We start from the raw sequence: 15980 nt of genomic DNA, 5'->3' as shown, positions 1-15980 counted from the left end.
ACAGACCAAGTAGTTAAGTGGTCAGAGACTCATCAGAGTGCATAAACTTGTTAGAGGTCTTGTGTTTGTCCCAGGCCGTCCTTGGTACCTAGGCGTCCAGGTTGAGCATGGTTCTCTAGCCCCAACAAAAAAATCTCGACTATTATGGGTGTGGTTATCTCGCACGAAGCCAAATTAGATCAGATGTTTGGAGTTTGGTATTTGGCTATCGTTTCACATATTAGTATGGTACTGTATTTGATTTCCTTAGAGTGAGACACGTCCAATATGTCCTTACAAAAGTGTACCACATTTTGCTCCGTGGACGAAAGTGTTCTCGTTAGTGTTGATTTTTTTTTTTTTGAAGAACACAGAAATATTATCCTGAAACGGGGAAAACTACTTAGTAAATTGAACGTTCTTGTAAATTTGAGCCACCAGCCCAGTTCAATAAGCTTAACGCAAAATCCAGTGTTTTTAAGTTTTAACTTTCAAACAATTGCATAACAATAGGAAGGCCTGATACTGCATTTTCATTTCAATTTCCAAATAATTCCCCAAGTCAAAACATGAAATATGCACCCAATAATTTTTCCATCAGTAAAAGTTGCCAGAAAATATGAACACAGTGGGTGCTCTAAGATGTTTTGATCTACAACTTCAAGTACTCATACTTAAAATTTCACACAATTTTCTAACTACATAGAACTAAAACATAAAAAACACCCAATTTCCAAATTGAAATACATGATGATATTCTCTCCATATGGAGCTTGAGCAGAACTCCCAGCACTCAGAAAGGGCTAGAATGAAAATTGACACAACCAAAGCTATGAATGAAATAATGTTCCAACAAAGCTCCTGTATATTACTCTCAACCAACTTAGGATTTACTGAAACTAGTAATAAGCGGAATGATGACGACAAGGATAAGGATGAGGAGCAAAATCAGACCAATGCACATCCACTTCCTGCTACTCCTCTGGTGATCCTTGGCCGTCTTCAGATTCTTGGTCCCATCCTTCACATAATGCGCAGCGTGGAACACATGGTGTTCAATATCATCCATCTGCTCCCCTTGAGCTTCAACCATCACAGCCATGTCTAAAAACACCTGATGCAGTTCCAACAAACTCCTCTCTATCTCCTTTGCAGTATCATGCCTGTCCTTAATCTCCACAACAGTCTCAAGCACCTTCCCTCTTCCATGTTCTTGTATAGCCCTCTGCAGGAAATCTTCACCACCCTCTTCACCATTTGTTATAATCTTCTCAATAACATCTTCTTCTAAACGTTCACCAGTCACTGTAAAGTAACTTCTCCCCACCATCTCCTTATATTCAGACATCATTTTCTGCCTCAACTCCTGAAAATCCATCATTAATTCCTTAAGCTTCTTTCTCAGCCCATTAGTAACAGAAGTCCTTGAACGATCAATTGGTGTACCCGCTTTATAACCGGACAACCTACGATTCACTTCATTCGCTTGATCCATGTCCTCAATTCGAACCCTAATAGTCCTAGCTTTCTTCAAAACACTCAAAATGTCTGCATTAATCCTGCTACGCAAAGCTTTCAAGGAATCAGGCCTGTGCACTGATTTGCTCTCCTCACTAGCATCTTGCAACCTCCCCAAAATGTCACGGATCGACGCCATTTCTGTCTTAACCGTCTCAGCCCCTTCTAAGAACAAGGCGAGATTAGGTTCAACATTAGTTGCATTCGTCATTTCGACACTGTAATCAGGACCAGCTTCTAGATCTTTCATTGCTTCTTTCTTTAGATCCACATAGCTCACAAACGACTTTGTCATCAAGTCATTCATCTTGCCTTTCTTAGCTTAAAATTTCACACTCTATATACCTACAACATCAAAAAGAGCAAAACTATGAGTATAAAACAACCCCATTAAATATAAGAAGCAATCTGAGCTATAATTCAAATTAATTAAAGCTACCTTGTAATGGAAGAATTGAAGTGAAGAACCAGATTCAGCACAGCAGCTACTTCTACGGTGTTGGAAGGAAGTGAGAGAAAATAGGAAAGAGAATTGTGAAGTGAGGAAAGAAGAAGGTGAGAATGGAGAAGATGAAGATGTGTTTGAAGTCAGGTGTCTCAGATTTAAATCCTACAAGAAAGTAACCGTTGTGAATCTCGACAACGGCTATATTTTTTGTTGTTAAACGGTCGTGGTATTTCAATGTATTACCTAATTTGCCACTAGTTTTGTAAACGCTCCAAAGTTATTTATCCGTTGACTTTGATTAGTTGTTGGGAGTTTCAAGTGAGCTCATGTCCTAAATCCTAATCAGCACAATAGCAAATAATTGTATTTTTATTTCCTAATTCAAAAACAGCTAAATAAAATAACTTTAGAGGAACAACTAGATGAGAATAACTCAACTACCATTTCCTACTTCAAATTTCTTGTCAAAAAATAATTAGAATTTAGCAACAATTATATATACTGGATTAGGTTTTTATACTGGATTAGGTTTTTGTCCAAGTTAAGAGCATCTAGTAGTCGTACTTCCCTAGTTCGCAAATGTATCACAAAATGCCTGTCCAAAAAAACAAAGACACAAAAAGACCTATTGAATAGCACCATTTAAGCAAGCAGAATGGGGACTATATGGGTTGCTAGAGGCCATATAACACCCCAAACACCAAATAACCACCATTCTAAAAGTAAGTTTTGGGAGTCTATGCGTTAAAATATAACGGACGACAAAATTTTTATAGCATATATGTATTGTTCACTTTTACAGTTTGCCGGCCATCCACTATTTCCACAAAATGCTAAAAAAACACTCATTGTTGGCATGCCAAATTTGGATTGCATGCTAATAGAGCCAAAAATTTGATGTGGCACTCTTTTAGCAACTACCCATTGGACATTTGGACTTGCTCTTAGATGATTAGACAGCTTTCTCGGATGAGTCCTTGATTCCATAAATTTTGAAAAAAAAACAAAAAAGAGTTCTGCATAAGGCAGGGAATCGGGGTCGGGTTTGATTTGACCCGACCCGATCCAAATAGTTCGGGTTTGGGTCAATTTTTATATCCGTTTATTTATTTGGGTTTGGGTTTGGGTATGTCAAATTCGGATTCGGATATATTTTTTGGACTTTTTTTGAATTTTTAGTGTATCCGATCGGGTTAGTCGGATTCGAATTCGAGTTCAAATATTATGAAACTATTCGGATTCGGATATAGTTATATCCAACCCGAACCCGACCCGATCCCTGCCATCACTTCTGCAGCTTGTCTATGAATTTGTCAAGAGGGCAAGGCTCAAAGATTATCAGACCAAGTCCCAGACCCGCAAACCTTCAAATAAAGAATACCCGGCCCAACAACTCTGCCGGCCCAATTAAAAAAATATACATGTCCGTGTTTCTGTTAAAAAAACACACACAGAAAAAAAAAAAAGGCAAAGATGATACGAGCAGTGATGGTGATCAACACCCAAGGCAAACCTCGCCTTGCCAAATTCTACGATTTCATGGTACCCTTTCACTCATTTTCATTTTCTCTATCTAATGATATTAGAAATACATGATTTGATATTGTATCCACTTTGTAATGTAAGGTTAGCCTGTGGAGAAGCAGCAAGAGCTTATACGCAGTGTCTTTGTAGTTTTGTGTAGTAGAGCTGAAAATTTAAGCAACTTCGTTGAAGCTGATTCGATATTTGGCCCGGTATGTTATGTATCATGTTTTATATTCTTGTTATTGCTTGCTATAATGTTTACTTAGACAAATTTGTTATGGAATACAAGATTTTATGTCTAGTGATTATATATAAGATCCTCTATAGTTTGATATCCATTTTGGGTACACTAGTAGGAATATGTTTGTTGAGGAAGAGATGGGGCACCTCGAATATGGACTCATTGATTTACCTAACTAGGCATGCCGCATTCAAATTGATTTGGGCATATACTGAACATTTTGTCCAATGAGGTCTAGGTATAATTTGTCGAGGACCCAATTCAAATAAAACCAAATTTTATCCTTGACGGCCCACTGCAATCCGTTCTTGAACAACCACTGTTCAGCTTCTTGGTGTCCCTTCATACAGAAGAGTTTCAGAAAAGGTTTTTTTTTAAACTAAATACTAATATGCTACTAGAACTTTTGGTACTTGTTCATTGTGTTTCTTTCTTTCCCATGTTCGTGGCTTTTCAAACTTGAAATTTATGGTTGGTTGTTGCTCATTTTTGCAGGATACTCGGCTAGTATACAAGCATTATGCAACGCTATACTTTGTCTTTGTATTTGATGATTCAGAAAATGAACTGGCTATGCTTGATCTTATCCAAGGTATGTTCCTTAATTATTTGTCGACATTGAAACTTCATATCCCATCTACACACTCTGATGCATTGGATCTTGATACTTGTTTGTTAGTAAACATGAGTTGCAGAGACTGGTGTGGTCGTTGAGGGTGTATTAGTTGCCATGTGAACCTAGTTTTCCATGAACTTTGCACTGTCCATACTATTTTCACTATTACATGTCACCCATGTGCATTTAACATTTCACTCCCGTGTATTTAGTGCGTTAACGGCTGTCCATTTCTCGTGTTATCATCCTATACAAATTTTCGTAATCTTCTGTGTGCCTTCAACACTATTCCAGTCTAGTAGACTTGCCTTTTGAACATCTCATGCCTTCGACATTCATGGTGGGAATATCCCTAGTCAAACTAACTTTCAGAAACATATTACCCTGTCTGCATAACGCTCCATTGCAATCCACATGTCTTCAACAAATCCATTCCGCATCCGTTCCCATGCCTTTGCCATTTCACATACTTTGAGTACGACACTTGCTATGAAATATGCCTACCCAAACAAGTACCCAATTGCTCAGTGTGCCTTCAACACTATAACTGACTAGCCGTAGTTAGCTTGACTTTCAAAAAAAAAGAGGAGAGAGAGAGAGACAAAAAAAATAATGGACAATAAGGTTTGGGCTGAACATCAGAATTACTGGAGATTCCTATTGAAGGGCGGCCCACAACTTGAAGCTCCATGATGCCATTATTTGTGTATTTTCACTTTTATGAAAAATAATTGTAATGGTTTTTGACTTCCTTAGTTAACTGACATGCTACTTCGTTCACATGATATCTTGCTTTCAGTTTTTGTGGAGACATTAGACAAATGCTTCAGAAATGTGTGCGAGCTTGATATCGTTTTCAATTTTAGCAAGGTTTGGATCTTCTCCCCTTGCCTTTTGAACTTTATTGCTCATTTGTTAATGCCAAATGAGGAAAAGTGTTTGAAAAGAGATCTAGAGAAAGTATATCCTTTGCTATGACTGATAAAAATAAAGGTAGTTGATCACTTTTCGTATTTCTTAGTTACGTTACACTTTCTGTTTGTTGGAAAAGATGTGCCTAGAATCGTAGATCCATGTCTAGGCGCTTATAGAGATCTAGCTGAACACTCTGCTTTGACAGGAAAATAATTTAATAAACTATTATTAGTTGAATCAGCCATGTAATGTCAGGTTTGTGTTCTCAGTTCTGTAATAGGAATGTTAAACATAAAAGTGGAATTATTTCCATTTTTTCCTTCTGAATTCTTGTGATTCCCCATGAGTGCTAAAAAATCTAAGTCAAACTCAAATTTGTTTCCCACTTTATTTCGAGCCACTCTTTTGCATGAGACATTCAGTGCTATTGAATCCAGTTTCAATTAATGGGGTTCGGAATCCTTTAATTGACATGCTTCACACTTTCTCTCACTTTATTGATTATTATTTCTTTTTCATTCTTTAATTGGCATGCAGTGTTTTTGAGTCTTTTTAGTAAGCAAATATTACGTACTTATAGTTTTGCTTATCTCAGATGCATATGGTTCTCAATGAAATCATATTTGGAGGTCAAGTGCTTGAAACAAGTTCAACAGAAGTTATGAAGGCTGTTGAAGAGATTACAAAGTGCGCTCTTCTCTTTCCTTCAACCCTTCCACATGTTTGTATGTTTTTTATTAATCAATTTATCATTTGGTTATACTATTTGTTTAAACAGGTTGGAGAAGGCCTCAAATGCAATCTCTCTAGTCCCCAGATCTGTTTCGAGTTGGCAGAGTTGATAAGAGATGTTCTTTCTCAAATCAGAGAACAGTGTTCTTACATTACTTATTGTCATCAGCTGTTTCACGTTTGAGATGTACATGGATCATGTGTATCAATTTTGCTGAGCTGGGATTATCCCACAACTGAAATGTGATGCTCTTTGTCAAGTCAATGGTGAGTGCTTTGTGCTTTCAGACTTAGCAATTCCCTGAATCAAATTCACTTATCATTCTTTTGAAGTGATAAAATTGCATCAAGTACTCATAGGTTTTTTCAGTTTATCCAATCAATCCATTGCGGGGTAATATTCAACTATACTATGTGCTAGTTAGGTGCTGCAGATTTTTTGTTTCATGTGGTTGGTAGATTAGGAGATGCATTGTGAAACTACCTCATATTTGAGATGAAATTGGAGATTGAAACACGCAAATTGGACTCATTGCATCGTGATTAAAGACAGCAAATGGTTGAAAATGGATGAGCTGATTGCTCTATGTCCAAAGGGCCAGAAAAACAAGGATGTGGTTCGGTTATCCCGCGGTAAATATTTCGAAGTATTGAGACGGGATTGCTACTGCAGTATGGATTTTCCATGAGGTATAGATGGTAGTACCCTAGGATTCAATTCAACCAACACTTGGTCTTGAAGACAATTCAAGGAGAATGGTAGAAAAGGGCTGGACAAGTACGGATTAAAATTCTTTTCACTTGTTAAAAGAAGAAAAGCTTCACGAAAGTATTTAAGCCTTACTTAGATGGAGCTCATGGAAGTCATATAACCCTGTAGGCGTGTGTAAAAAGAAAACTGAAGGGAAGCAAATTAATGAGTGAGCAATCTTCATTGGGACACTTCAAACCATGAATAAATTGACCGTAGGTGGAAGATGGCATTGAGTCAACAGAGAACACCAATGCAGGCAGAAATACCCACATTATTGATGGTTAAAAAGAACCAACTTTAACTGCTATTTTCCTATCAAACAGTCACACACAGAAAAGGGAACGTGGTTGACAAACGAAAATTGATGTACATTCCGGTAGAATGGAGGACTGGTACATAACTTTTAACTGAACAAAAATGCCTTTGGACAGGAAACATGTCTAACGTAGTCAAATATACCTCCACGTATATAACATTACAGATCGATCCTGGGACCATCGCAGAAACAAGATGATACATTTCATTTATTGTTTTTTGCTTTAAGCAAGATGATACATCTCAATCATTGAATGTAACAGAGTTAGTTGAAGGGACATTCGACTTTATAATTGCCATGGACCCGAAACCTGATTCATCCCCGATATGTATGACATCACGCATGGTCCAGAGTGACGATGCTACATATATGTGTGTTATAATACCAAGGGGTAATATAATAAACGTAACATGAGAATCAACACAAACAGGTCCCATGGTCTAGCGGTTAGGACATTAGACTCTGAATCTAGTAACCCGAGTTCAAGTCTCGGTGGGACCTTTGTTTTTCCCATTTAGATTTTGTTTTTCTGTCTGGTTAGAGCATCTCTAGAGGCATCAGTTGTCAATTTGCTTCTTCCATTTGAATCAAAATAAACCATCTCTAGGTAGAGGCATAAGTGTCTAGCTGAATAAACCATCTCTCGGTAGAGGTATAAGTGTCTGGTTGCATTTGTGGAGGCAAATTTGTTGATGTGGATGCGGCGTGGCACTCCCAATCTATTATATACTTTATAATGTGGCGTAGGCAAGTGAGCCATTTGGACGTGGCAAATCCGTTCGCCATTCTTCTGACAGTTTTGTCTCCAATTTCTATCTCAAATTACAAGATAGTTGGCTAAATACAAATGCAATAGTTATTATATTTTAGGGTAAAAAAAGTAATATACATTATAAATAAAACTTGCTTTATTACTAGCGTGGGCCAATTTCTTGATTGAGTTGGTCTTCATTAATACAAGATATTTGGACGATTCTACCCCTATTTTGCATCTTAAATTACATGATATTTATGATTATAACATTCTAATAATTAATATATGATAGGGGCAAAAAAATACTAATTATTTTTTGATTTCTGTATGATAATGCAAACAAGTTGTGGCATAGACACGTGGCTACCCACGTACTCAAAACTAGTCATTCTAATGTTGCACCAATTTTTTTTTGTCTTTGACCAGAGCAGCTGCGACGCTACTATATTGGTATATTATATTGGGAATGTGGGCTGAGAATGAGGTATTGAACTGAAATTTGTATTTTTTATTTGATAGCGACAATGATAATTTCACACGGCATTATGGTAATGTCATGGGTGCTGGTCCTACAAAGAATTTGCGACTGTGTTTTTCTCCTTACCTAGAGTTGGTCATTATTTGCGAATGCTTACCTCAAATCTAGCCTCAAACATGACACTTGATGCCTCCACCACCTAGAAATGCAACATGACACTTGATGCCTTCACCACCTAGAAATGCTCTTATATTCCTGTCTTTGCTGTAGCATACTAGCATCTCATGAACTTGTCCCCATTTGTTTTTGACTGTTACCAACAGCATTACCTAACTGTTGTCATTATCCGAAAAAAAAACAGACCTCTTGTCTGTGAGGACAAATGAACAAAACACATAAAAGTAAGTCAAATTGTGTATATGAAAAGGAAGTAAGAATGCTGAAGAATTAACACTTTACATTAACAAGAGAAAGACCAATTACAGGAAAAAATCGCTAGCTTGTTTGACAAAACACAAGCTCTCAACAATAAGAATTTAGAGACACCAGCACGTCTCTCTCTGATATGGCACACAACTGCACAACTCAACACTGTTTTCCTGATCTGTTTTCTTCGCCATATTAACATCTCTCTAATAAGGGATTGTTCTGAGTTCTGACCATGTTAAATTCCATAGAAAAGGTAGAATTAATTCCCGTATTCCCAAGGAGAACTCTTTAAGAATGAATCAAGGGTGGCGATACCCATGCACAGGCACGCGAATTGGGAGCCTGCAGCATTATTGACAAAGAATCATGAACCGCTTTCTAACTAGTCTTGTCATGGTCTCTCAATGTCTAACACATCAGACGCTGGTTCAGGAAAGACATCCCTTGACAACCTCTTATTGGAAGACGAGTGATCTCCTCCTCCGCATGGCCCACTTCCATTGGAACCTACCGTGCCTGACTGTTTCAAGCTACTGGACCCTTCCCTGATGCTTGGGCCAGCAATACCAGCAATGTCGGATGAGCTGTGACGCCAACTACCAAAGAGAGCTGCATTCCAAGATCCCCTAGATGAAGTTGTCCTCAACCTTGCTGAGCCGGAATTTTCCTCCCTTACCACTTTCAAAGGGTTCTCTAATGCTTTCAGGATGTATCTCATGAGTGGGCGTTTGGAAGGCTTTGGGTTGAGGCATGACTTTGCCACAACTGCCATGGCCCAGACCTCCTCTAATAGATCCTCATCCACAATGAGTGATGGATCCACAATCTTGGTAACCAATTCCCTCTCATATATACTGATGTGAGGCAACGTTTGCTCCAACCACTCATTTGCGGTGGCATTGTCGGGCGCACTAATGCCCAGCTTCCCAGTTACCAGCTCAAGCAACACCTTGCCAAAGCAGTAAACATCATAAGCACAAGTAGCTGGCTGAGACCCTGGCCATTTTCCAAGACAGTAAACAGTAGCATTAGGGTTTAGCTTGACTACTCTAAAGACAAAAAAGGGAATTGAGATTGCTACATCAAGAGCTAAATGTTCCACATTTCTTTGGATTAAAATGCCCCTTATGCTAGGTGCATGTAACATCAAAAGTCAAAACCAAGACGGCTCACAAGATTTGTGGACATACAGGATGCAAAGGAAGATATAGTCAGTCAATCGAGATGCACATTAATTTTGAAGTGTCCTCTACCCTAGTTAATTAACTAGGTCAAGTAAACCGAAGAATAGATTCCACGGACAGTTATCTAAATGGCAAGAAATTGGTTCAATCCCAAATGAATCGTATCAGTTGATTTATATTGGTTGGGAATGTCTTCGGTGAGTAACGACAAGTGCAAGCATAAAAAATAGATTGGTTTTCTAACCATTAAATCACTTAATTTTACTCAATAGAGATGGGTCTGAGACCATCTTTTAGCTCCTAAAAACGAATATATGTATTTAGTATTTCATAGAAAGTAAACTATACGTACCAGATGATCCTTGGTCAGAACTCCTGCATATTACCAAGAGAATCACTGTTAAAATATAAAGGATGGAAATCCAAAAAAGCAGTCCTCAAATCAAGACAAAGCAGAGACAAAAATGTTACAGACTAACAGCTTTCAATAACAACACCCTTAACATGATCCAAAATACTCTAGAAGGAATAGTTAATCGGTACTTAAATCATTGTGAAGTAAGACCTTAGTCCATGGCACCTCACCCCACCCCTGACAACATAGTGCTGACCCAACCAAAAATTAAAACTCTGTGCTATATATATTACACTGGTGGGCATGTCCCAACCACCCAACTCGAAGATTTAATGAAACGCCTACACAAGCTTCTCTTAGTTAAGATTATTATCGTGCAGACGCATCTAAGCCCCAGGTTTGTGGCAACATCTCCCAAAAATATGACCGGCAAAAACAGTTGGCACCTGCTAAGAGTATTGTGGTGCAGGCACGTTTGAGCCCCAGGTGCAGGAACAACTCCCACAAACATTACCAACTAAGCTAATTGGCACAAACTGAAAGTCCTAAGTGACGATAGATAATCCATTATATTATGCATGTATGACAGATAAGTGACGATATACCCTAATATATCCATTCACATGTTCAAAGTATGAGAATACCAAAAGACATAAAACTATTAGAAAAAGCACTTACGTCGGCAACCGCAGTAACCTTGTTATCACATTTTGGTGAGAATCTCCTTCTTGCTTACATACTTCACTTAAACTTCCAAGACGCACTTCAAACTTATCATCCAGGAGTATACTACTTGCTTGAACATCTCTGTAAAAAATGAATTATTCAGGAATTGCTCAGGCAAGCATTTTAAGACAATTCTTTTCCAATTCATCACAAGTACAAAGTAGAAGCATTTGAAAATAATATTGAAAATTTGGAACATCTAAAAACTAGGTTAATATTTTCACAAGCAGTAGAACCAGAGAAAAAGAAAACTGGAACAGCAAAAAGAATTACGGCGAAAATCCTATTGCTGTTTTTTCTACTTCTCACCAATAATAGCATACAGCATACTATAAACTATTGCTCATATATTTCCAAATTTCCCAGAATAAGGGTGTCTCTTGTCTCGTAGATTTTTGGGTTAAAGCATCAAAATATTCAATACATAATGTTAGAACCACGAGATATTAAAGTGAGCCAATCTAAACATTGGGGCTAATTTGCTAAAACCCTAACAAAATATACCCTATTCATGCTCTACTATACAACTTCTGCGAACTTTCCATTTTCTTCAGATGGACCAGTAAAGAATTGTATTGGGAATAGATCCTCTGAAAATTACAAATTTCAATAAATGCCATCCAGGGAACTGATTGATTCTTTTAAATTATTCTCTTGTTTGCTACATACAGTATAGCATTTGAAAGTCCAATAAAAGCAAGAAGAACCTTGAGGAGCTATTTGCCTATTTCCACTGCAGACTGTGATCCAACACAATTTTTTGGGAGCTTGAAACTCTGCCTTGGTATAACTTCCTTCCCTTGGGGCTTTCTTTGCTCGTATTAGAAGATTTAGATAATCAAGTAATTTTACCATCTATTATTGGTTTTCCAATTAAGAGCAGGAACTGCAGAGCCAAAATAAGATAGCACATAGCAGGGGATATTCATAAAGTCCTTTTTCAATGTTATTCCATGCAGTGCCTTGCGGTGTTATTTCTACTAGGAAGATCATGCAGCCAGTTGAATCGGAGTTCCAATGATCTCTCATATAAATATACATGAGTTCCTTAGAAACACTGAATGCCATCTATGATCTTGGAAATCCTACGTCACGTTTCCTTTGCGTCTATATGAAATATTCCTTTCAGACATGTGTCTTTATCAAAATATGGATATCTAGCTGAACATGACCTTTCATCGTACAGTTTAAACTTCGTCTAGAAACCTTTTCATACCAGTACCTCAGTCAGATATTTCAAGAATGCCATTGACATTCGCATGCTAGTGAAATTACATTGTATATTGCCAAGGATTTTTGCATGCTTCCTTCCTTGAAAATGTTGGTTGTTTTGTTATGGTTGTACGTGCCCAATAGCATCAAGAAGGAAAAAATCTGCATGAGTGTATCTCGCCTGTCCAAGCTTTCATCACTTTGGTCCTTTCTCCCAAATTTCAGTCTCCTACTACGTTAAAAAATAAAGCTCTTCAGCTCATTATTAATATTGCTTTCAATAATGGCGGACCTATGCTCAATCTCATCCACTTGGTATTAAAAGATAATGCCAATCGATGGCAGTTCTAGTGGAGCAATTTGAATAGGCTCTCAAACTTTAGATCAACTACATAGAACATCCTTGTAGAAAATACAAAAAACTGCCCTCAAGTCTCAACAATGTCTCATGCATAGCAATCATGCTAGCTGAACCTATTACAAGCTGTCTTCTAGGCTCTCATGAAGGCCTGGAGGGTAATAGCGTACAAATCAGCTGAGCACCAGGAGAAATACATACTAAGATCTTATTTTGTAAAACGTGCATGAAAGAACTTTTGCTAGAGACTACCCAAATTCTCTTATCTGGTACTAAGCAAAAGCCAGTCAAGTAGCCGATCTTTAGTTTACTCAGAAGAACTCAGCCACTTTTGATCATAAGGAGAGTGGCCCAAGAAATGGTATCTTTGAGAGTTAAACTTACAGTTGTTTTTCTTCTTTTTTTAACGTTAGTATGACTGTAGTTAGTGATGGTTTCTAAAAGGATATTACGAATATGTAATGTGTACGACCACCCAATCTCTTAACCTCCACAAGTTAGCAAGGTAAAGTAGATTGAACAGCAAGCATCTCTGCAAGTAAGTTGTTGAAAAAGATATCACCACGCCTCATACATGAAGGGTTAGCACTTAGCAAGCAGTTGATGATTGAGAAGTAAGGAACTAAATAATACAATAGACGTCGTCAAAAGAACGCACTAGACCAAGTGTGGATGTGTTAATCTTAACAAAATTGTTTGATAGAGAGCGTAGGGACAATTATCAGAAAATAAATTAATGAAAAGTAATTGAAAGCATGGGTACCTGTGAACAAGGGGTGGACTACATTCATGGTGTAGATAAGATAAACCCTCTGCAGCTCCTATTGCAATTTTCAGTCTCGTTATCCAATCGAGAGACTGCAAACTGTCATCTTCATGCTCGCTCTTTCTGTACAATGAATTCACCAAGTCGCCATTTGGCATATATTTGTATATTAGGAGCTTCTCGTTCTCATGCTCCAAACAATGTCCTAAGAGTGGGACAAATCTGGGATGCAAAGATTTGCTGAACAAGTCAAGCTCCACCATGTATGATTCTTTCTTGAGATAACGCACGTCAATCCTCTTGATGATAACAGGAACTCCATTTTCCAAGACACCACTGAAAAGGTCTCCCGAATGACCATGTTTGACCAAATTTAAATCATTAAATTCAGAAGTGGCACGCATTAGCAGCTCATATGTATACGCTTCTCCCAGATTTGAGAAATTCATAGCTACCATGGGAGACTGGCCGCTGCCTCCTTCGGGGACAGGACCCACAGTTCTCCCCCTTTGATCAGCATCGCGCCTCTGAGGTTTGCCTAAACAGCATACCAGAAGCAAAACCAGAAGTATAATGAAACCAAGGCCCCCGAAAACTCCTGCCAATATGAATGCCAATCTTCTGTTTCTCTTCTTAGATGATGCTGGAGCAGGCGGGCTAGTAGTTGTGTTTGGGTTTCCAAAATTATCAAAAATCAAGCCTCTCTCTGAATAGAACAATGTACAATCCCTCAAACTTCTCTGATTAGTCACATTCTGAAGGCAATTGGTCGAGAGGAATGCATTCCTCCCAATATCAGCTACAACTCTTCCTTCAAAATAATTATCAGACAAATCGATAAAACTGAACCTCCTCACTTGAGACGTAAGATTTCCAAAGAACTTGTTGTGGGAGAGGTTGAATGTTGCAGCATTACCACTTGAATTGGCGTTTGGAAGAACATTCGTGAAGTTGTTGTAAGAAACATCTAAGAAGCGTAACGCAGGCATGGACCACAACACATCAGGAAGCGTACCAGATAGCAGGTTGTGACTCAGAACTACAAACTCCAGCTGTGTGAGATTCGCAAACAGATTTCCAGGCAACACATCACTTAGACTGTTATTACCAATAACCATTCTCTTCAAACTCCTCAACCCACTTAAACCAACTGGCAATGAACCCGACAAAGAATTCAACCCAAGATCAAGGTCAGTTAGGTCCAAAAGGTTACCTAACTCAGCAGGAACAGAACCAGAAAGCGAATTCTGCGACAGATCAAGTACCGAAAGATGAAACAACTGACCTAAACTTGATGGAATAGTACCAGTGAGATTATTACTACCCAAATAAAGCTGACTCAAACTAGTTAAATTCCCTAACGAAAATGGAACTGACCCGAAAATCGAACAAGACCTAAGATCAAGCAGTTGGAGTGAAACAAGTTGCGCCCCAAACCATTCAGGAATCGAACCAGGCAGTCTAAAACCAGAAGCATTAAAGCTACTTAACATAGTGAAATTGGACAATGGGGTGACGTTAAATTGCGGGTTTATACGACCAAGTCGAGTTCTTCTAAGACCTGATACATTAATCCCAATAACTCTACCAGTTGTTGAACACTGAATTCCAATCCAAAACAAACAAGGGTCAGGTTTTCTAGGCCAATCTCTAGCTCTTAAACCTAATGATGACCTTAAATCAAGTAAACTTTGTCTTTCAATTGCTGAACTTGATGCTACTAATTGCCCAAATGTATAACAGTTGAATAATGACAGTAATAAACTTGTAATAAAAACAGTAAACTTTACTCTGTTTCTTCCAAAACCCATCATTCCTTGTCACTAATGAGTCATCATCATCTCCACTTCCACTTCTTCTTCTTCTTCTGTGTGTCAAAACCACCAACTACATGTACATGTACATGAAGAACATGATGATGTATGTATGTATGTGAACATAATGAAACATGGGATCCCAAAAAAATGCTGAAAAGAATATAGAAAGTGAATATGAATATATGATACTTGTATATTTGATTTATTCTATTTTGTACCTAATACTTTGTTTTTGAGTTATTACTTTTATTAGTTTCTTTAGTTGACGAAAGTGAGAGAAAATAGGTAGGAGGAAGTTAACTATCACTATAGAGAACACTAGTTGTTTATTATTATTATTAGTTTGATGAATGAGCGTTTGACTCTTATTTTTATTTTATAATTTAGATTAGATGAATTTATTTATATATATATTTAAAGCATACTGTGAATCACATTAAATGAACAACTACAAGTGTAACTTTTTTTTGTGGGTAATTGGTTCAAAACCCAGGTGGACTGGTGGTGAGGTGACGGTGAGTGGAGTTACTAAAAATATTTTGACAGAGTTGACCTCCGTTTATCCCGCCTAAAGCCAGCTAGGCTTACTAAAAGAATACCAAACAACTCATGTGTATGAATTTTTTATGTACCAAAGAGTGGATACGTATTTATTTGTAAAAATCTTGTTTTGGGCCCATTTTATATCTTCCGAGACTCACAAACCAAAAACTATGCTCCTCATTATTAGGTTAGTCAATTTTGATTGTGGTTAGTCATTTTTGTTGTGAGATCATTAGAAGCATAACTTCACAATAATACTAATAATTAAACCTATTATTGTGAGTACTTAATGTAATACTAGACTTCTGATGA

At 37.7% G+C, this 15980-nt stretch overlaps 3 protein-coding genes and 1 non-coding gene across 4 annotated transcripts; 2 read left to right on the top strand and 2 right to left on the bottom strand.

Moving 5' to 3' along the window:
- Nucleotides 1-492: 492 nt before the first annotated feature.
- SYP111 (syntaxin of plants 111) lies at nucleotides 493-2075 on the bottom strand. Its single transcript, XM_086606267.1, has 2 exons — nucleotides 1937-2075; nucleotides 493-1842 (listed from the first exon to the last, which is right to left on the bottom strand). The coding sequence occupies exon 2, from the start codon at nucleotides 1802-1804 to the stop codon at nucleotides 863-865; it is 942 nt and encodes a 313-aa protein (XP_086462393.1). The 5' UTR covers nucleotides 1805-1842; nucleotides 1937-2075; the 3' UTR covers nucleotides 493-862.
- Nucleotides 2076-3355: 1280 nt separating this feature from the next.
- LOC147501247 (AP-3 complex subunit sigma-like) lies at nucleotides 3356-6241 on the top strand. Its single transcript, XM_086606266.1, has 6 exons — nucleotides 3356-3487; nucleotides 3577-3681; nucleotides 4209-4305; nucleotides 5129-5199; nucleotides 5840-5931; nucleotides 6023-6241. Exons 1-6 carry the CDS (start codon nucleotides 3419-3421, stop codon nucleotides 6084-6086), a joined length of 498 nt encoding a protein of 165 aa, XP_086462392.1. The 5' UTR covers nucleotides 3356-3418; the 3' UTR covers nucleotides 6087-6241.
- Nucleotides 6242-7475: 1234 nt separating this feature from the next.
- On the top strand, nucleotides 7476-7547 carry TRNAQ-CUG (transfer RNA glutamine (anticodon CUG)). Its single transcript has one exon. It is a non-coding gene; the product is annotated as a tRNA-Gln (tRNA).
- A 1168-nt stretch (nucleotides 7548-8715) lies between these two features.
- LOC147501245 (putative LRR receptor-like serine/threonine-protein kinase At2g16250) lies at nucleotides 8716-15435 on the bottom strand. Its single transcript, XM_086606265.1, has 4 exons — nucleotides 13306-15435; nucleotides 10925-11053; nucleotides 10244-10266; nucleotides 8716-9703 (listed from the first exon to the last, which is right to left on the bottom strand). Exons 1-4 carry the CDS (start codon nucleotides 15120-15122, stop codon nucleotides 9099-9101), a joined length of 2574 nt encoding a protein of 857 aa, XP_086462391.1. The 5' UTR covers nucleotides 15123-15435; the 3' UTR covers nucleotides 8716-9098.
- Nucleotides 15436-15980: the final 545 nt, after the last annotated feature.

The sequence above is a fragment of the Coptis chinensis genome, chromosome 4 (genome assembly GCF_015680905.1).
Source record: "Coptis chinensis isolate HL-2020 chromosome 4, ASM1568090v1, whole genome shotgun sequence".
Taxonomy (NCBI): domain Eukaryota; kingdom Viridiplantae; phylum Streptophyta; class Magnoliopsida; order Ranunculales; family Ranunculaceae; genus Coptis; species Coptis chinensis.
Note: the sequence above shows the minus strand (reverse complement) of the source record. Positions and strands in the feature narration are given on the sequence as shown.